General features: G+C 44.4%; 1 protein-coding gene across 1 annotated transcript; it reads right to left on the bottom strand.

The window, feature by feature from the left end:
• Nucleotides 1-13758: 13758 nt before the first annotated feature.
• On the bottom strand, nt 13759-14919 carry LOC103981901 (uncharacterized). Its single transcript, XM_009398659.1, has one exon. It carries the CDS (start codon nt 14917-14919, stop codon nt 13759-13761), a length of 1161 nt encoding a protein of 386 aa, XP_009396934.1.
• Nucleotides 14920-22355: the final 7436 nt, after the last annotated feature.

Genomic DNA, 22355 nt, shown 5'->3' with positions numbered 1-22355 from the left:
AATGTCCACACACAAGTTATCCTCTAGGACCATTCCTAGACCTGTGAGTTTCTCTATCCACTCAATCATCTTTAGGACATGGTTCTGAACCGGTGTCCCCTCAGTCATCCTAGCGCGGAAAAGGCTCTTGGATATCTCATATCGTTGAGTCCTTCCCTGTTCCTCAAACAATTTGCGGACATGTAGGAGAATGGATCTGGCATCCATCTTTTCATGTTGTCTCTGTAACTCTGGAGTCATAGAGCCCAACATATAGCACTGAGCAAGAGTGGAGTCATCAATGTACTTCACGTAGCGAGCGATCTCATCCTCGCTTGCCCCTTCTTCGGGCGTAGGCATCACTGTATCAAGGACGTACACGATTTTCTCCGCTGTGAGAACAATTCTCAAGTTACGGAGCCAATCCGTATAATTTGGACCAGTGAGGCGGTTGACATCAAGTATGCCACGTAAGGGATTTGAAAGCGATATTTTCTGAAAATAAAGATGTAGCAGAAATGAATAACATGCAGATTTTGTAAGAAATAAACTATCAAGATATGGACTTCTATCTTAATATGCTCCCACTATTTTACTATCGAGTCATGCGACACCCTCAGCACGTAAAACGGAAGTCTCCGGCAGACTTCTAGTGGGGATCAGGATCCAATCAACGTCTTAGTGTAACCTCGAGGGACTCGACCAATCACACTAAGCCTAAAAGGTAGGCAACTCTTGCCGATCACAACTCCTTGTGATTCCCGTCCTGTTCGGCCTCCGAATCACCATGGCCTCGAGGGACTCGACCAACCATGATGCTCGGTTAAGTCAACACCTTCGTTATAAGATGAGTCTGATTTGATGATATACCCTCGAGGGACTCGACCAAGCATACCATGTCCTCATGTCACCGATGACATCTCTATGTCGTAAGCAAGATAGCGAATCGCGATATAGGTGAGTCTCGAGAGACTCGACCAACTCAACCTACACCGGGAATCGGTTCCTACTCATAACGATGGAAGGCCACGTGGGTCAATCTAATTACCTCACGTTTACCGACTTAATATTATCGAGAGATGTTTCTATAATTTGGTCTCCTAATATGACATGTCACATATATACATATTTAATATATATCTATATCGCATGCAAATATATATACATATCTAGTATGTGTATAAGCAATCACACCAGATGATCATGGACCACAACCTAATATGATTAGGCCCGAGCCAGTAGGCCTAATCACTCACATCAAGATCTATGTGTGCAACGGTGCATCTCCATGCCCTGTGATCGTTCATCTCATCCTCGTCGGTTTCGTCGACATCTTGATGCATCTCCATGCATCACGATCGTCCGTCTCGTGGGTCCCGCTATCGCATCCACGCTCCCGCTGCGCCTTCTCATGTGATTACAACTTAATCATAGGCACGCAGGCCCGACAATAAACGAGAAATATAATGGAGGTTCGCAGACCTCAATAATAATAATCACAAGTACACACATCACACGGTCCATGATCATCCGTCCACACATCATACATCACATGTATAAATAATCATCATCATGTAGGACTACTAGATAATAATAAAATTAATAATCAACTAAACCTTTTAATTAATTAATATTTTTCTGAAATCAGGGACATGTAGGGAATTTCTCAATTCCTAAGGGTATTTTCGTAATTTGGACAAAAGACAGAAACTAGAATTTCTCAAATTCCGAGGTGCAAAACTGTCTTTTTCCCAGAAAACCCTAATGCCCTTTCCCCCTTTCGCTGCTGCCGCCGCCGCCACCCTGCCGGCGGCGGCCTGTGCGGCGGGGTGAGGGCACTGCCCTCGCCTGCAGGCGGCACTGCCCTCGCCTGCAGGCGGCACGCCCGTTGGCGGCGCTGCCGCTGCAGGTGGGCTCCCCCTTCGGGCGTCGCTGCCTCCGCAGGCGGTGCTGTCCCGCCGGGCCGCCGCCCCTGTGGGGGGGGGGTTTCGCCCGCGGGAGCAGCGGCGGCAGGCGCCGCTGCCCTGCAGCGCCTCTGCCCGTGGGCTGCCAGCCCCGCCAGCAGCAAGCCTGCTGCAAGCAGACCGCCGGCCGGCTGCTGCAGGCACAGCGCTTGCGCATGCGCCGGCGCTGTGCTGCCTGGCTGCGGCTGCGGCTGCCGCTGCAGGTGGCTGCAGGCATGCAGATCGAGGGCAGCAACTGTTGCTGCCCTTCCTCGCTTTTGCGTCAACGATTTTGACGTCAAAATTCTTCCTAAACACAACACACGCAGTTCAAAACCAATCATTCGCACGAACAACCTGACTCTGATACCATTGTTGGGAAATCATTGGGGGCGACATCATATGCGCAGCGGAAGAACAAGAAAACAAAAATTCCCGATTCCGAAAAAGATGTTCGTTGTCGTGCGAAGATTGGTGCGCAAAAATCCGCAAAACACAAAACTGCGTATAGAGATTGTGTTACCTAGGGAGATCGTATATCCCTGTTTCCTTGCAGATCCTTAGGAGAGGGTGAAGGAGGTCAAGCATCCTCCTCTTTAGCGGTGATCTACACAGCAGGGTTACGACGACGCTCCTCAAATCTCCAGGCCTACTCTGAGGTGGAGAGGGAGAGGAGAATAGGAAAGGCAAGCAAAGACTCTAGCCTATGAGGCTGTGAATCCCTCCTATTTATAGAGATCCCGTGTCAAACCCTAATGGGTCCTTCCCTAGTGGGTATTGGATCTGCATCCAATAAGACAAGGGCTCCGTCGGATATCTCATATCCGAACCTCTACTCATTGCAATGCTTACCATATGTGTGTGACCCTCTATGCCCAATATCGAGCTGGCCGTGAGTCATACCTGTCAGAACTCCTTCTGACTGAGTGAATTATTATCTCTGTAATAATTCACTCGACTCATCGACTACGGACGTACTAGGCCACTACGCCGTAGTCCCCAGACGATACAGGGGAATCCAATCCATTGGACCTGTCTGTCCTCAGTTACCATGTACCTATAGTCCCTCATCTATCTAATATCCCAGAGACCGTATATCGAGCATGGTGCTGTCAGACCCATACGGTTTCTACTCGAGTCTCGCTCTAATCGGATTCTCCCGGAGAACTCTTTCTCTCTCAACCCGAATGACCCTGGCCAGGGATTTGTCTGAGCAAGAACACATAGGATATTCCTCTCATGACGCCGAGAGTGGATGATCCTCTATTGACACTCAATAGCCCTCGTAAGGTCGACTACCACTCCCAATGACCAGCTGTACTAGATCTGGGGACAGCCAAACCTATAAGTCTGGTATCAAAGAGTGGAGCACTCATACAGGACATCCTTGGTGTCTCAAGTCTAAGGACCAGATACACCACTAGGACTACGGAATCGCTGTCTGACAATAAGGCATCATCAACCATCCAGCATTCCGTAAGCGGATCAATCAGTGAACTCATTCTCCAATGAGCACCTGTACTGTATCCCTAGTGTCCCTACACGAGCAGCTATGAGACCAGCTGCATCCATCATATGGATGGGTATACAGCACACCAATCTATCCGGTTATCACGATGTACCTCTCGAGTAACCTATGACCGGGATTATTTAGGATATGTGTTTAAAGGTGAATCGATCTCATTATCGTGATCTCATCACGATCCGATTCCCATTGCACAAATCCAAGGATATCACAATATATATATGCATTTATGCAATAGTTATAAAGTGATATACGCCAAAATATAATAAGCAAAAAGATTCTGTATCAAGTCACATGTGCCATCACTCACGTGATTGGCTTGCTGGGCACCTATGACTAGCAATCTCCCACTTGACCTAAACCCAATCACCTATGTGTCTGATCCCCATCAGACTCCTGTGACGCTCAAAGATAATATGAGACAACGGCTTTGTCAGTGGATCTACAATGTTATCTTCGGATGGAACTCTTTTCACTACTACATCTCCTCGGGCTACGATCTCTCTGATAAGATGGAACCTCCTCAGAACATTTCTGATGAGACTCAGGTTCCCTTATTTGAGTAATCGCCCCGTTGTTGTCGCAATATAAAGAAGTCGACTTGTCGCTATCTGTATCGACTTCCAAATCTGTGATGAACTTCTTCACCCAGACTCCCTCCTTTGCTGCATCCGATGCAGCAATGTACTCCGCCTCTGTGATCGAGTCAGTAGTGGTATCTTGCTTGGAATTCTTCCAGCACACTGCTCCTCCATTCAAGGTGTATACATACCTTGAATTCGACTTGCTATCATCAACATCAGAATGAAAACTTGAGTCAGTGAAGCCTTCAACCTTAAGGCTATTACCTCCATATACTAGTAAAAGATCCTTAGTCCTTCTCAAGTACTTAAGGATACACTTTACTGCTTTCCAGTGCTCCAAGCCTGGATCCGCCTGATACCTGCTCGTGACACTCAGAGCATGCGCTATATCAGGCCTAGTACATAGCATGGCATACATGATAGACCCTATTGCTGAGGCATAAGGTATGATATTCATGTTCGCCCTTTGGAATTTTCCATGCCAAACCTTTTGACAATGGTTTCTATGTACCTGGACTGGGACAAGCCAAGCATCCTCTTGGATCTATCTCTATAGATTCTAATCCCCAAGATATAGGATGCTTCCCCTAAGTCTTTCATGGAGAAGTGTCTAGATAACCAAGTCTTTATTGTGGATAGCATTCCTACGTCATTCCCAATGATGAGGATGTCATCCACATATAACACCAAAAAGGTGATAGCGCTCCCACTTACATTCCTGTACACACAAGGCTCATCTTCGTTCTTAACGAAGTCATAAGATCTGATTGCCTCATCAAATCTTATGTTCCAACTTTGGGAAGCTTGCTTTAGTCCATAAATGGATCTAAGCAACCTACACACCTTATCTGGGCAGTTCTTGGACACGAATCCCTCAGGTTGCATCATATACACCTCCTCCTCGAGATTCCCGTTGAGGAATGCGGTTTTCACATCCATCTGTCAGATCTCATAATCATAGTGTGCTGCAATAGCCAATAGAATTCTGATGGATTTTAGCATTGCTACGGGTGAGAAGGTTTCGTCGTAGTCAACACCTTGCCTTTGACGATACCCCTTAGCCACTAGCCTTGCTTTATAGGTCTCTACCTTTCCATCTACTCCGATCTTTTTCTTAAAGATCCACTTGCAACCGATGGGTACAATACCTTCGGGCGCATCAACTAGGTTCCAAACCTTATTGGAGTACATATAATCCATCTCAGAATTCATGGCTTCTTGCCACTTCCCGGAGTCTATACTCATAATAGCCTCCTCGTAGGTCTGAGGATCAATATCCTCTACATCCTCTGCTCTAATATGTCCCACATATCTCTCAGGAGGATGGGATACTCTATTAGACCTGCGTAAAGTTGAAAATTGTGTATTAGGTACCTGAACAGACTCGGGCTGTAGAGTGGTGCTTGAGCTTGGTTCTCCAACCTCGCTCAATTCTATCATTCTCCCACTGTCTCCGCCAAGAATGTGTTCCTTCTCAAGGAACACTGCTCTCTTAGCTACAAAGACCTTTTGGTCCTCGAGATGATAGAAATAATACCCACAAGTTTCCTTGGGGTGTCCCATAAATTTGCATGCTCTGTCCTTGATTCTAACTTATCGGGGTTGTGTCTTTTAACGTGAGTAGGACAGCCCCAAATCTTAACAACCTTAAGATCAGGCTTCTTCCCTTTCCATATCTCATATGGTGTAGACACTACCGACTTAGTTGGAACTCTGTTCAGAAGGTAAGCTGCGGTTTCTAGGGCATATCCCCAGAATGAGATGGGTAGGTCAGCGAAACTTATCATGGACCGTAACATATCTAATAACGTACGATTTATCCTTTCAAAGACACCATTGAGCTGAGGTGTGTAAGGAAGTGTCCATTGGGATAATATCCCATGGTCCTTGAGGAACTGAGTAAACTCTGTACTTAAGTACTCACCTCCTCGATCTGATCGAAGAGTTTTAATACTCTTTCCAGTCTGGTTCTCCACCTCATTCTTATACTCTCTGAATTTCTCAAAGGCCTCGTACTTGTACTTCATTAAGTACACATATCCATACCTTGAGAAATCATCAGTAAATATAATGAAGTAGGAGTAACCTCCAATGGCATCAGTTGATATGGGTCCACATACATCACTATGTATGAGTTCCAACAACTCAGTGGCTCTCTCTCCAGTTCCACTAAATGGAGAGTTGGTCAATTTTCCACGAATGCAAGGCTCACAAGTTGCATATGACACATAGTCGAATGGATCTAGATATCCATTATTTAGCAACTTTTGAATCCTTCTTTCATGGATGTGACCTAGCCTACAATGCCACAAGTTCACTTCATCTCGTTTCCTCTTAGACACATTTACATTCATGATATGTGGAGTAGTGTCTAACATAAATAAGCCATTATGCAATGTTCCTTTCGTGATGATCTTATCATCTAATAATATTGAACAACCATTGTTCTCATAAACAAATTTATATCCACTAATTGTTAAACATGAAATGGAGATAATGTTTTTGATAATAGAAGGAACAAAATAACATGCATCTAATGCAATAAAAGCTCCACTAGGCAGATGTAAGGCGACCTCGCCAACAGCTACTACAGCAACTTTTGCTCCATTACCCATCTTGAGGTCCATCTCGCCTCTCTCAAGTCATTTAGGCCTTGCCAGAACCTGCAACGAATTGCATATATGATAAGCACTACCGGTATCCAATACCCATGTGTTATCATAAGATTCTGACAAATGGAGACTGATCATGAATGTATCTGAAGCTTCATCAAGCTTTTGTTTCGCCCTTTCTACAAGGTACTCTTTGCAGTTTCTCTTCCAGTGCCCATCTTTACCACAGTGGAAGCACTGGCCTTTGTCCTTTGTTGGGTCTTTCTTAGCAAAGAGTCACCTCAAGCTTGTTCATATTAAAATTCATTATGAACTGTGAAAAGGAATCTGGTAGGGATTGAAGCATAATGTCCACACACAAGTTATCCTCTAGGACCATTCCTAGACCTGTGAGTTTCTCTATCCACTCAATCATCTTTAGGACATGGTTCTGAACCGGTGTCCCCTCAGTCATCCTAGCGCGGAAAAGGCTCTTGGATATCTCATATCGTTGAGTCCTTCCCTGTTCCTCAAACAATTTGCGGACATGTAGGAGAATGGATCTGGCATCCATCTTTTCATGTTGTCTCTGTAACTCTGGAGTCATAGAGCCCAACATATAGCACTGAGCAAGAGTGGAGTCATCAATGTACTTCACGTAGCGAGCGATCTCATCCTCGCTTGCCCCTTCTTCGGGCGTAGGCATCATTGTATCAAGGACATACACGATTTTCTCCGCTGTGAGAACAATTCTCAAGTTACGGAGCCAATCCGTATAATTTGGACCAGTGAGGCGGTTGATATCAAGTATGCCACGTTAGGGATTTGAAAGCGATATTTTCTGAAAATAAAGATGTAGCAGAAATGAATAACATGCAGATTTTGCAAGAAATAAACTATCAAAATATGGACTTATATCTTAATATGCTCCCACTATTTTACTATCGAGTCATGCGACACCCTCAGCACGTAAAACGGAAGTCTCCGGCAGACTTCTAGTGGGGATCAGGATCCAATCAACGTCTTAGTGTAACCTCGAGGGACTCGACCAATCACACTAAGCCTAAAAGGTAGGCAACTCTTGCCGATCACAACTCCTTGTGATTCCCGTCCTGTTCGGCCTCCGAATCACCATGGCCTCGAGGGACTCGACCAACCATGATGCTCGGTTAAGTCAACACCTTCGTTATAAAATGAGTCTGATTTGATGATATACCCTCGAGGGACTCGACCAAGCATACCATGTCCTCAGGTCACCGTGACATCTCTATGTCGTAAGCAAGATAGCGAATCGCGATATAGGTGAGTCTCGAGAGACTCGACCAACTCAACCTACACCGGGAATCGGTTCCTACTCATAACGATGGAAGGCCACGTGGGTCAATCTAATTGCCTCACGTTTACCGACTTAATATTATCGAGAGATGTTTCTATAATTTGGTCTCCTAATATGACATGTCACACATATACATATTTAATATATATCTACATCGCATGCAAATATATATACATATCTAGTATATGTATAAGCAATCACACAAGATGATCATGGACCACAACCTAATATGATTAGGCCCGAGCCAGTAGGCCTAATCACTCACATCAAGATCTATGTGTGCAACGGTGCATCTCCATGCCCTGTGATCGTCCATCTCGTCCTCGTCGGTTTCGTCGACATCTTGATGCATCTCCATGCATCACGATCGTCCGTCTCGTGGGTCCCGCTATCGCATCCACGCTCCCGCTGCGCCTCCTCATGTGATTACAACTTAATCATAGGCACGCAGGCCCGACAATAAACAAGAAATATAATGGAGGTTCGCAGACCTCAATAATAATAATCACAAGTACACACATCACACGGTCCATGATCATCCGTCCACACATCATACATCACATGTATAAATAATCATCATCATGTAGGACTACTAGATAATAATAAAATTAATAATCAACTAAACCTTTTAATTAATTAATATTTTTCTGAAATCAGGGACATGTAGGGAATTTCTCAATGCCTAAGGGTATTTTCGTAATTTGGACAAAAGACAGAAACTAGAATTTCTCAAATTCCGAGGGGCAAAACTGTCTTTTTCCCAGAAAACCCTAATGCCCTTTCCCCCTTTCGCTGCTGCCACCGCCGCCACCCTGCCGGCGGCGGCTTGTGCGGCGGGGCGAGGGCACTGCCCTCGCCTGCAGGCGGCACGCCCGCTGGCGGCGCTGCCGCTGCAGGTGGGCTCCCCCTTCGGGCGTCGCTGCCTCCGCAGGCGGTGCTGTCCCGCCGGGCCGCCGCCCCTGTGGGGGGGGTTTCGCCCGCGGGAGCAGCGGCGGCAGGCGCCGCTGCCCTGCGGCGCCTCTGCCCGTGGGCTGCCAGCCCCGCCAGCAGCAAGCCTGCTGCAAGCAGACCGCCGGCCGGCTGCTGCAGGCACAGCGCTTGCGCATGCGCCGGCGCTGTGCTGCCTGGCTGCGGCTGCGGCTGCCGCTGCAGGTGGCTGCAGGCATGCAGATCGAGGGCAGCAACTGTTGCTGCCCTTCCTCGCTTTTGCGTCAACGATTTTGACGTCAAAATTCTTCCTAAACACAACACACGCAGTTCAAAACCAATCATTCGCACGAACAACCTGACTCTGATACCATTGTTGGGAAATCATTGGGGGCGACATCATATGCGCAGCGGAAGAACAAGAAAACAAAAATCCCCGATTCCCAAAAAGATGTTCGTCGTCGTGCGAAGATTTGTGCGCAAAAATCCGCAAAACACAAAACTGCGTATAGAGATTGTGTTACCTAGGGAGATCGTATATCCCTGTTTCCTTGCAGATCCTTAGGAGAGGGTGAAGGAGGTCAAGCGTCCTCCTCTCTAACGGTGATCTACACAGCAGGGTTACGACGACGCTCCTCAAATCTCCAGGCCTACTCTGAGGTGGAGAGGGAGAGGAGAATAGGAAAGGCAAGCAAAGACTCTAGCCTATGAGGCTGTGAATCCCTCCTATTTATAGAGATCCCGTGTCAAACCCTAATGGGTCCTTCCCTAGTGGGTATTGGATCTGCATCCAATAAGACAAGGGCTCCGTCGGATATCTCATATCCGAACCTCTACTCATCGCAATGCCTACCATATGTGTGTGACCCTCTATGCCCAATATCGAGCTGGCCGTGAGTCATACCTGTTAGAACTCCTTCTGACTGAGTGAATTATTATCTCTGTAATAATTCACTCGACTCATCGACTACGGACGTACTAGGCCACTACGCCGTAGTCCCCAGACGATACAGGGGAATCCAATCCATTGGACCTGTTTGTCCTCAGTTACCATGTACCTATAGTCCCTCATCTATCTAATATCCCAGAGACCGTATATCGAGCATGGTGCTGTCAGACCCATACAGTTTCTACTCGAGTCTCGCTCTAATCGGATTCTCCCGGAGAACTCTTTCTCTCTCAACCCGAATGACCCTGGCCAGGGATTTGTCTGAGCAAGAACACATAGGATATTCCTCTCATGACGCCGAGAGTGGATGATCCTCTATTGACACTCAATAGCCCTCGTAAGGTCGACTACCACTCCCAATGACCAGTTGTACTAGATCTGGGGACAGCCAAACCTATAAGTCTGGTATCAAAGAGTGGAGCACTCATACAGGACATCCTTGGTGTCTTAAGTCTAAGGACCAAATACACCACTAGGACTACGGAATCACTGTCTGACAATAAGGCATCATCGACCATCCAGCATTCCGTAAGCGGATCAATCAGTGAACTCATTCTCCAATGAGCACCTGTACTATATCCCTAGTGTCCCTACACGAGCAGCTATGAGACCAGCTGCATCCATCATATGGACGGGTATACAGCACACCAGTCTATCCGGTTATCACGATGTCCCTCTCGAGTAACCTATGACCGGGATTATTTAGGATATGTGTTTAAAGGTGAATCGATCTCATTATCGTGATCTCATCACGATCCGATTCCCATTGCACAAATCCAAGGACATCACAATATATATATGCATTTATGCAATAGTTATAAAGTGATATACGCCAAAATATAATAAGCAAAAAGATTCTGTATCAAGTCACACGTGCCATCACTCACGTGATTGGCTTGCTGGGCACCTATGACTAGCATGACCTTGATTGGTCATGGACGAACTATGTGGTTGTAGATTCGAGCTGTAGCCTTTTTGTATGCTAGGGTGTGTAGATGCGCCTTGGCTCTTCTCTCTTCAAGGAGATCTAGGTTCGCCCATAGGCCCTCCTCGGAGTTGTCTTGTTTGTAGGCGATGGTGCGCAAGGTTGGGAACACCATTTCGGGCGGAAGGACTGCTTCGATCTCGAACGCTAGACTGAATGGAGACTCCCCCAAGGTGGTCTTGGGGGTTGTTTGCATTGCCCATAGGACGCTAGGGAGCTCATCCACCCAGGCCCTACACACGCCCGAGACCCTCTTCTTAATGCCTTCTAGGATTTCCCGAGTCATTACTTTAACCTAGCCGTTGGTTTAGGAGTGTGCGACCGAGCTGAACTTCAATTGTATCCCATATGACTAGCAATAGGCCTTGAATTTAGCGTTGTTGAATTGAGCTCCATTGTCGGTGATGATAGCTCTCGGGATTCCGAACCAGGTAATGACATTCTTCCATGTGAAGCCCTGAACTTGTTTCTCGGTGATGGATGCTAGGGGTTCAGCTTTAACCCACTTAGTGAAGTAGTCAACCCCGACTATGAGGAAGCGTCGTTGTCCTGAAGTTGGAGGAAAAGGCCCGAGGAGGTCAAGTCCCCATTGGGCAAAGGGCCAGGCCGCATCCACCAGGGTAAGAGGCACCGCTAGTTGGCGTTGCAACCGGGTGTGCCTTTGACACTATTGGCACCACTATACATATGATAGGGCATCTTGGCGCATGGTCGGCCAGTAGTATCCCTGTCTGAGGATTTTGAAGGCCAAGGTTTGGCCCCCGATGTGCTCTCTACAGATCCCCTCATGGAGTTCAGCGAGAATCGTCTCGGCCTCTGGTGGCGCGAGATAGCGCAGGAGGGGTTGGGAGAAGGCTCTCTGGTATAGCTTTCCACCGACCTCGTAGGACCAGGCTTGGGTTTGCCTCAATCGTCGTGTGATCGTCGGGTCTTCGGGCTACGTCCCGTCCCTCTTGAAACGGAGGATTACTTCCATCCAGTTTGGCGAGACCTCTATTTCGGCGATGTCATAGGTTGGCATGGTCGGGACCATTATAGATTCAGTTGCCAGGATTGCTTTCAGGCTACGAGCATAGGCCAACCTGGCCAAAGCATCGGCCTACACGTTCTGCGCCCGAGGTATCCTTGTGACCGAGAGGCAGTTGAAGCGACGGGTGAGTCATCTTGTTTCCGTTAGGTATTGCACCATCGTTGGATCTCCAGCTTCGTAGCTCCTATTGACGTGTCCCATCACCAATTGGGAGTCGCTGAAAACCTCGAGGTCACCCACATGCATCTCCAGGGTGAGGCGCAGTCCGTGGAGTAGTGCCTTGTACTTGGCCTCATTATTGGTGGCTCGGAATTGTAATCGGAATGATCTTTCGTAGGTTTCTCTAGGCGGGCTTTTGAGGATAAGTCCGACCCCAGTCACCTCGATGATGGCCGAGCCATCCACATACAGGGTCCACGCGCCCTTGCTGTGCTCTTGTTCAATAGAATGATCTTCAGGAGTTAGTTCGGAGATGAAGTCGACTAATACTTGGGCTTTGATGGCCATTCTAGGGGCGTATTGAATGTCAAATTTGCCGAGCTCGACCAACCATCACAGTATCTGACCCAGTGCATCGAACTTGGAGAGGATTTGCCATAATGGTTGGTCGGTTATCACTTTGATCGTGTGGGCCTAAAAGTATGGTCGCAGCTTTCGGGTCATTTTCATTAGTGCGAGGGTTAGCTTCTCGATCAGGGAATACCATACTTCAAGCCTGACGAGAACATGGCTGACATAATAACAGGTTGCTGTGTCGGTGGCGCTTCTTGAGTTAGCACCGAGCTGACCGCTTGTGCCGAAGCTGCTAGGTAAAGACCGAGGACCTCGTCCAGCTCGGGTGAGGCGAGTCGGGGCAATCGAGCAAGGCATGCCTTTAGCTTCTCGAAGGCTTCCTGACATTCCAGGGTCCACGCAAAGCTGTCGGCCCGTCGAAGAGCCCGGAAGAAGAGAAGGCACTTGTCGCCTGATCGCGACACGAACTAGCCGAGCGCTGCCAGCTTTCTTGTGAGGCACTACACCTCCTTGATCGAGCGGGGAGGCTACATCTCTATTATGACCTGAACCTTTTCCGGGTTGGTGTCTATTCCTCTCTGGTGGATGACAAACTCGAGGAATTTTCTCGAGCTGACCCCGAAGATGCACTTCGAGAGATTTAGGCGCATGTTGAACCGCTTGAGCATTCAGAATGTCTCCGCCAGGCCGGCCATATGTGTGCTTGCGGTCTTGCTCTTTATGATCATGTCATCTACGTACACTTCCATGTTCCTCCCGAGTTGTTACTTGAATAGCTTGTCGACCATTCTTTAGTAAGTCGCCCCAGCATTTTCAGGCCGAAAGGCATCACTTTGTAGCAATACACTCCTCTATCGGTGATGAAGGCAGCGTTCTCTTGGTCTTGTGGTGCCATCTGGATCTGGTTGTAGCCCGAGAATGTGTCCATAAATGTAAGGAGTTCGTAGCCTGTGGTGGCATCGACCAGATGGTCTATTCTCGGGAGTGGATAGCAATCTTTGGGGCATGCTCGGTTGAGATCGGTGTAGTCAACACACATCCTCTAGCTTCTATTGGGTTTCTTAATGAGGACTACATTCGACAACTGCCGGGGGTATTTCACCTCGGTTATAAATCCTACCTCTTTAAGGTAATCGACCTCATCGCTAATCGCCTTCTGTCGGTCGGGAGAGAACTTCCTTAGCTTTTGCTTCACAAGCCAAGCCTCAAGGTGGATGTGGAGGTGGTGCTGGGTCACCCCTAGGTCGATTCTGGGCATCTCCTTGGAGGACCATGCAAACACATCGGCATTTTCCTTTAGGAAATCGATGAGCTGAAGCTGTTTTGCTTCGGGGAGCGTCGTCCCGATTTTCATGGTCAAATCAGATCGGTTCCTCTTTAGAGGTACTTCGGTGAGTTACTCAGGGGGCTTCAAGTGCGTTGGTATCATGCATTCTTCACAGGGATCTGGGGCTTGATGGGGGCGTGACCTCTCCAGGAGAGTAACCGCCGTAAGGTAGCACTGCCTTGATTCTCTCGTATCACTTCGGGATTCCCCAACCCTTGCCAAAGTTGGAAATTTGATGGTCCGGTGGTAGGTGGAAACTACTGCTTTCAGCTTGTTGAGGGTCGGGCGGCCGAGGATGATGTTGTAGGTTGAGCGTAGGTCGACTATCGTGAAGGTAGCCATTATCGTCTTGGCTCTTGGCTCTTCCCCAATGGTGAAAGGGAGGGTGGTGGTCCCAAGTGGGGAGATGGAATCTCCGATGAATCCGGTGAGCTCCGAGTTCATGGGGGTGAAATCCTCATTAGTTAAGCTGAGCTTCTTGAAGGTGTCGAGGTATAGCACATCGGTGGAGCTCCCAGTGTTGACCATTACCCTTTTGACCCGAGCGTTGGCGATCCTGATGGAGATCACCAAAGCATCGTCGTGGTGGGATCGCTCGACCTCCTCGGTCCCGAAGGTGATTTCGGGCTCGAACTTGGGTCGGGGGCATTTTTCCATTGTGTCGTGGGCGTAGGCCTTCCTTGCCATTGAGCTATTGCCGCCAGTAGTTGGTCCACCGATAATGATATCAATCTGCCTCTCGACAGGGCCCCTGGGGCGTGGAGTTGCTTCCCCTAGTTCCTTGAGGTAGCGCCTAAGGTGACTTCTTCGGATTAGTTCCTCAATTTGATTTTGGAGGTCGCGATAGTCTTCCGTGTCATGGCTGTAGTCCTGATGGAACATGCAATATTTAGAGTAGTCCTTATGAGTGGCCTTCAGGGGATTGGGTTGGCATAAGAGACCCTTCTCCCTGATCTGGAGAAAGATTTCAGTACAGAATGTATTCAGAGGCAAAGGCGGGGACCTTTGGAGTAACAGCTCGGGCTGATCGGGCCTCCTGTGAGGTTGCGTTGGTGGCATCGAAGTCGCTCCTCGGGCCTGCTCCGTCCTCGGCCTCTTGTTGTCCTCACTCCTCCCTGCCATTAGGGCTTTAGCGGCGATGTACTGGTTAGCGCATTGTAGCATCTCGGGGATGGTTACAGGCGGCTTCTCAATCAACGACCAGAAGAACCTCAAGGGCCTGAAGCCCATCAGGAATGCCTGCATGATCAAAGAAGAGTGAGTGTCCGGGAATCCCCGGATTTCAATGGCAAAGCGTGCCACGAACTAGGAGAGCAATTCATCCTCACGTTGGGATAACGCGAGCAGGGTGGCGATGAAAGGCTTGGGTCGCACGCTGGCCAGGAAGTTTTGCTCGAACTCCCTTGCGAGCTGATCAAAGGATGAGACTGAGAACAAGCACAGTCGGTTGAACCATTCTCGTGTCAGTCCTATGAAGGTGGTCGAGAATGCCCGACATATCAGGGCGTCAGAGGTGCTATAAAGGGCCATCTGAGCTCGAAACGCGGCGACATGCTCTACGGGGTTGGAGCCACTGTCGTACGTTTCCAATGCCGGTAGCCTGAAGTTGAGCGGTACAGGCTTGTCCTGTATTTCTTGAGTAAAGTCGGATTCACCCAAGCTGCCTTCACCCATCTCGCCCCGTGACTTCTAGAATTCGCGATGGAACTCATCCAGGCACCGGTTGACCATGGACAGTTGGATCTTGAATGAGTCATCTGCTAAGTCCGATGATATGGTATCAGGCTCAGAGTGGGGCGGAGCGATCCAGCAAGGTGCGGGTGTGCCCTACTAAGGTAGGCCTCTTGGGTTTCTCCCATCCTGAATTGCTCCCTGCTCGGCTTTTGCTGCGTCAGGTCAGTCGCGGGAGCCGCTAGTTGCACAATCTATGGCATGAGCGGGATGATTGTCTGCATCATTCCCACCAAGGCTTGTACTTGCTTGCCCAAGCCAAGGAATGCTTCGGGTGAAACGACCGAGGGTCCTGTGGTATATCCGGGGGGAGAGAGCCCTAGATCATTAAACAGGTGCCAGTAGTGATTCAACATTGTGGCTAGGATCCCCCCATCTCTGAGGACAGGGAGGGGTTGATCCCCGAGTCCGGAAGGGGGTGGTCGGTCAGTGGTTCTCCCTCAGGGGGAAATCCTGCGGGGTGCTCCTACGATATGGCCCTCCTTCTAGCACCAAAAATGTTGGTGAACTGATGCACCGTGACTGATGAGTCAGCATGGCTTAGTCCACGGGTCGATGTTGGGAGTCTTCGATCGGCTGAGCTGGTTGCCGAGGTTGGTCATGCCCTCAGGACGGGGTGCTAGCGCCAGAATGTTAACTGGCGTCTCTTGGTCGGGATGCTAGTTGGCGACTCTCGGTTGAGATGGTCATGGCTTGGGGTGGCCGCTCTCCTGCATAGAAGGCCCTCGTCGGATGGCTACCGACTTTGGCCCCTCAACGAGTAAGTCAGTGCTTAGTTGGTTTTATTTGTTTTTGCCTCTCTCTTGGCCAGATGCCGGCCAGGAGTTTTTATACTACTGTACGAGGGTCGGCCGTATGCGGGTTTGGCATGGTAGTTGTTCCTCGAGGGGCGAGATGGTACCTTTGTGTAGCCGCCGTCCCGGGACGCACGGAACGACGCCATACGGCACCATCCCGAGCTTTTCGGGATGGGACGTATCGAGGAATGCCTTGGTATGGATTCTAGCTCAGCGCGTGGGAGTACTCCTCTTGCTGACTTGGCGGTGGCATGGCGTGGTGTTGATTGTGACATGGCTCGAACCCAAAATATACCTTATCATGAAGTATGATAGTAGACTTGGATAGGGTGAGAACAATCAGATTGAATTTCTCTTTTTCTAACCCGTGCAATATCGAGATGGTATTGAAAAAATTTCAAGTGGACTAATCAGATTGATTGATCACCCGTTCCTTGAATAAACAAAAAAAATCTCATTTTTCATGATAAATCTTTTGATGTATGATTTTGCATTGTCTTATATGAAACCAAGCAAAACCATTCGAGACATGTACACCCATTTTACGAATGTCATTAATGGTTTAAAAGTTCTTGACAAATATTTTTCGAATTTTGAACTTATTAATAAAGTTTTACGATCTCTTTCTAAAAATTTGGATTCGAAAGTAACGACAATACAAGAATAAAAAAACATAAATATTTTTTCACTAGAAGAACTTATTAGTTCATTGATGATATATGAAATGACGTACAAGGCATATGATGAATATGATGAACTTGAGAATAACCTTCCAAAGAACAGGAAAGATTTGACACTTAGAACTCAGGAAGACCACTCGAGCGAAAGCTCAATAGATGATAACTTTGAACTCTTAACAATAAAGCTTAAAAAGTTCATGAAATAAGAATCAAAGAATAAAAACAAACTTAAAAAGAACACAACTACTTGCTATGAACGCAAGAAACCAGGGCACTCCAAAGATGAATATATAAAACTGAAGAAGAAATTACCAAAGAAGAAGGAAGCACTCAAGGACGAATTGAGCGCATCCAAAGATGAGGAGCAAACCAACAAAGACGAGGTGGCCTTTCACAATGAGGTATGTAACTCACCCAAAATGTATTTACCTTATTTTGAAATAACTTGATGTATTTCATGTGTTACTTTTAAATTAGTTTAGAAAAATAATATATATAAAAATAAAAATTTGAGCATGAAAATTGCATGTTAACTCCTAGCACTAAGCATGAAAAGTTAGATTCATTTAAAAAGAAAAATGCATTACAAACAAAATGATTTTGTATTTGATTAAAAATGCTTTATGTTTAATGAAATTATGTTTGATGATTTAATGATGCATAATGATGTAAGACATAATAAAAATGTTGAAAGTTTTAGTACCATGCTTAATAATTTAATTATGCATGATAATTTGAAGCCTTGGTGATTTTTGTGATGAATATTATCTTTGTCTTTCGGTTTTAAACAATAATATATATTTTTATTTGTCATAAAAGACAAAGGCATACTTGTAGGAAATCAAATCACTTAAATTGAAACAAAAAGATGAGAATGCATGTTTTTTGAAAAAATCTCTATCTAATCGTGTTTTCGTCTTAGAGATCCTTAGTGACGAATCTATTTATATTTTGAATCTCTTGAATTATGAAAATGATTTTGATGATTATGAATTTGAATGAATTTTATCTATATCATGATTTTGATTTCTCGAAATTATAACTTGGGATTTTTCTTATATTAATCAAGATCTCTCATTTGATCTCTTATGTCTCTTTTTGCAACAACAAAATTGTTTTGTGGTTGATTCTTTTGACTACAACTTGATATCTATCTAAATTTGCAAAAGAAAAAAAACTACATTTGCTACATTTACTAAAGAGAAAAATTATCTAAATTGCTTTTTTGACTACAACTTGAAAGTTTTCTATGAATCAAGATTTTTTCTTTCGCTAAAGAAGAGATTCATCCAACTTTCGCTAAAGAAGAGATTCATCCAAACGAATCTTAATTCTTTCACTTGATATCTATAAACTGAGATTTATTATGAATCGAGATTTTTTTTTAATTGTCCTCTTATGATTTCTCTTGGTATTTTCTTAAGAGGATATTTTCTATATGAATCTTGAGAATTCTTATGTATGAATCGAGATCATTTATTATTTATTCTCTTACAATTCTTTTGTTGTTTACTAAAGAGAATATCTTTTTCAAAATTCATGACTTAAAATTTCTTTTGAAGATCTTTTAGTATTTGATCTCCTAAGATTTTCTTTTGATTATTTAAGAGGAGATTTATCAAAATAAAATATATCTTTTAGTATTTACATGATCTCATCTTACATGATATGATTTTTCTTTGTATAATTCCTTGTATTCATGAAGTATATCTCATCACCAAATTTTTTTTGATATCTTCCATGTGATGAATTGAATATTTATACCTTTGTGTTATTCTCCTCTTTTTGCCTATGATAAAAGGAGTGAAAGAATTGCTAGCGTGCACATCTCAAGAAAAGCTAGCTTGGATAAATTGGTGTAAAACTTACTTGACATGCTTTCAAACACTTGTATTGTTGAATGATTCTCCTTTTTGCCTATGACAAAGTGGGAGAAAATAAATGATGAATATTTGGTACTAAAAATCATGAAGTGATAAATGCTTAAAAATGTTAATTTAATGTTTGGTCTCATGAATGCTTTAGTAGGAGAAATGATGAATGTTTGGTATTATGATCAAAATATTGATTTAATGCATAAAATATAAATGCTTAAAAATTTTAATGTTTTAGCATCATGAATGTTATACCAAAAATGATGTATCATGAATGCTTGAGTTTTATGTATGATATGCTCATAGTGAATTGATTTATTTTTGGTATTACGCATGAAGTAAAGATGAAATATAAGGTTTTGAAATTGTGCATGTTTTAATTTGAAACTATAATGATGCACAAATATATTGAATTAAAAATGATACTTTATCTTTGTCATGATTTGAAAATTGATGTAAAAGGAAAAAAATTACAACATTGTATTCTTCCCTACTATTTGACAGTCACAAAGGGGATGTAAAATTTGTTCACTTGCATGTTCTAAAACGATGTAAAACTTGCTAAATTTGCTAGCTTACAAATTATAATAAAAAAAAAAACTTGCTAGGAAGCAAAATTGCTAGCTTGCACTTCTCAAAAGAGAAGAAAGAACTTGTTATCTTGAACATCACTGAGAATTGCTAGCTTGTAATCATGATAATATTAAAATCTTATACATGATTTGTTAGGATCGAGTCGACACTAAGAGGGGGGGTGAATTAGTGCAGCGGATAAAATTATGTCGGTTCAAAAATCTTTCATTCGATTAAAACTGATTTTGGAAAAGATACTTGAAACACATTTGTAAGAGTGTGAAACACATTTGAAAGAGTGCGTAGTTAAAGTAATGAGGAATTATAACAATTTGTAATAAATATAAATAGCAAAGCAGAAATGCAAACCAAATTTTATAATTGTTCGATCGTCGTGACCTACATCCACTCCTGATTCCTCTTCCGTCGAGGCCATCGGCATCTACTAACGATCTTTTTTCAATGAGCAAAGATCAACTATTCTTTTACACTCATCTTCTCCTCTTCACAGGTTTAGGAGACAAACTTTTATAAGCACTCACTCCTCCCTAAATAGAATTCTAAACTTTAGGACTAGAGGAGGGGATTTCTCAAGTGATTGCTATAGCGTTTTCTCACTTTTAAGTTCTCTGTGCTTATATATGTTAACCAGGGATGAGGGGGGTATTTATAGGCCTCAAGTGGATTCAAACTTGGAGCCTAAAAGAGCCTCATCCTTGGTTTTCGGGGTACTAGCCGTACCACCGCCTGCAAAATTGACACTAGACAGTACCACCACCCAATCTGGCAGTACCACCGCTTGACAGTCTCTCAAAGACTGTGTCTAGGCAACACCATCACCCAAACTGACGATACCACTGCCTGACATAGTCTTGGAGATTGTGCCATGACAGTTTCACCTATTGGGTCATTATTTGGGCCTTTTACTTAGCCCAACATAACCCAAACTTAGGCCCAATTAGCCCCTAATTGTATTGGCTCAATTTCAACACAATTACACCTAAAACATACTTTGATCTAGACAATTATTACAAAACTAATCAAATATTGTCCAGTATGTCATTGATTCATCGACGTCTCGTCCGATTCTTTAGTGCATCATCCTCTCTTGTGCTTATTGCCTAATCGGCTAGTTGATCTCTGCAACTTTAATTTCCTTAGCGTAATTTTTACTCTTCTTGGCCCAAAGCTTTCTGTCGATACGTCGACCGATCCTCCGACTCGATATTCAATCTTCTGACATGTTCTATTCCGGCCCAACATGATTTTTCCTGCATTTAATTATCTCTCCCTGATCGAAGCTTCCCGCGTCTCTTAAATGCACACTAGATAACAAACACATCAATTAATTTCATCATCAAAATATGAGATTCAACAATCTCCTCCTTTTTTATGATGATAACCAATTGATGACGGAGTTTAAACTAAATTCCCCCTATGAATATGCCGTATTGATACAACCTTGAATTCAAGTTGAATTCAAGTCAAAGCAAATTTAATCATGAATATTTGATCATTGCATGCTTCATGAATATTGAAAAACCAATCATAATATTGCATGCAACATAATAAATATTTCAAATCATCATGGCATCAAAAATATCAAAGTATATTACATCCTACCATGTATGATTCTCATATCATCATATCTTCTCTCCCTTTATCATCAACAAAAAGGAGAAGTGCAACTATCAAGTTTTAGAGACATGAAGGCTTAGCTATTTAGCAAAATTTTCATCACTTTAAAACATTCAAGCTAGTGAGTTTCTCTTCTTTTTGCAATAGACAAGTTTCCAAATTTTGTATCTTGAGCTAGTAATTTTTGAAATGTACAAGATAGTATGTTTTTGTATCTTTTTGAAATGTGTAGCTTAGCAATATTGCTTCTCTTGAGATTTGCAAGATAGCACTTCTTACTTCTCTTTTGAGATGAGCAAGCTAGCAAGTTTTGCTTTCTTTACGATATGCAAACTAATAAGTTTTAGCTTCTTCTTGCATATATCATCATGTAAGCTAGCATATTTTATTGCCCCCTTTGTCATTGTCAAAAAGAAGGAAAGAATATAATTTTGTAATTCTTTTTTCTTTTACAATAATTTTCAAAACATGACAAAGATAAATAACAAATTTACATCAATATTCCAATCATTATACCAATCATCAAAAATAAAAGATCTTCCTACATCCACTAAATTTTATAATTTGCAATAAATATAAATAGCAAAGCAGAAATGCAAACCAAATTTTATAATTGTTCGGTCGTCGTGACCTACATCCACTAATGATTCCTCTTCCATCGAGGCCATCGGCATCTACTAACGATCTTCCTTTAATGGGCGAAGATCAACTATCCTTTTATACCCTTCTTCTCCTCTTCACAGGTTTAGGAGACAACCTTTTACAAGCACTCACTCCTTCCTAAATAGAATTCTGAACTTTTGGACTAGAGGAGGGGATTTCTCAAGTGATTGCTATAGCGTTTTATCACTTTTAAGTTCTCTGTGCTTATGTATGTTAACCAGGGATGAGGGGGGTATTTATAGGCCTCAAGTGGATTCAAACTTAGAGCCTAAAAGAGCCTCATCCTTGGGTTTTGGGGTACTAGCGGTACCACTGCCTGCAAAACTGACACTAGACGATACCACCACCCAATCTGGCGGTACCACCGCATGACAGTCTCTCAAAGATTGTGTCTAGCAATACCACCACCCAAACTGATGGTACCACTGCCTGACATAGTCTCGGAGATTGTGCCACGATAGTTTCACCTATTAGGTCATTATTTGGGCCTTTTACTTAGCCTAACACTACCCAAACTTAGGCCCAATTAGTCCCTAATTGTGTTGGCTCAATTTCAACCCAATTACACCAAAAACCTACTTCGATCTAGACAATTATTACAAAACAAATCAAATATTGTCCAGTATGTTATTGATTCATCGACGTCTCGTTCGATTCTTTAGCGCATCGTCCTCTCTTGCACCTATTGCCTAATCGGCTAGTTGATCTCT

Source organism: Musa acuminata, chromosome BXJ1-4, assembly GCF_036884655.1.
Source record: "Musa acuminata AAA Group cultivar baxijiao chromosome BXJ1-4, Cavendish_Baxijiao_AAA, whole genome shotgun sequence".
Classification (NCBI taxonomy): Eukaryota; Viridiplantae; Streptophyta; class Magnoliopsida; order Zingiberales; family Musaceae; genus Musa; species Musa acuminata.
The sequence above is the reverse complement of the archived record's forward strand: the minus strand, read 5'-3'. Positions and strand labels throughout refer to the sequence as shown.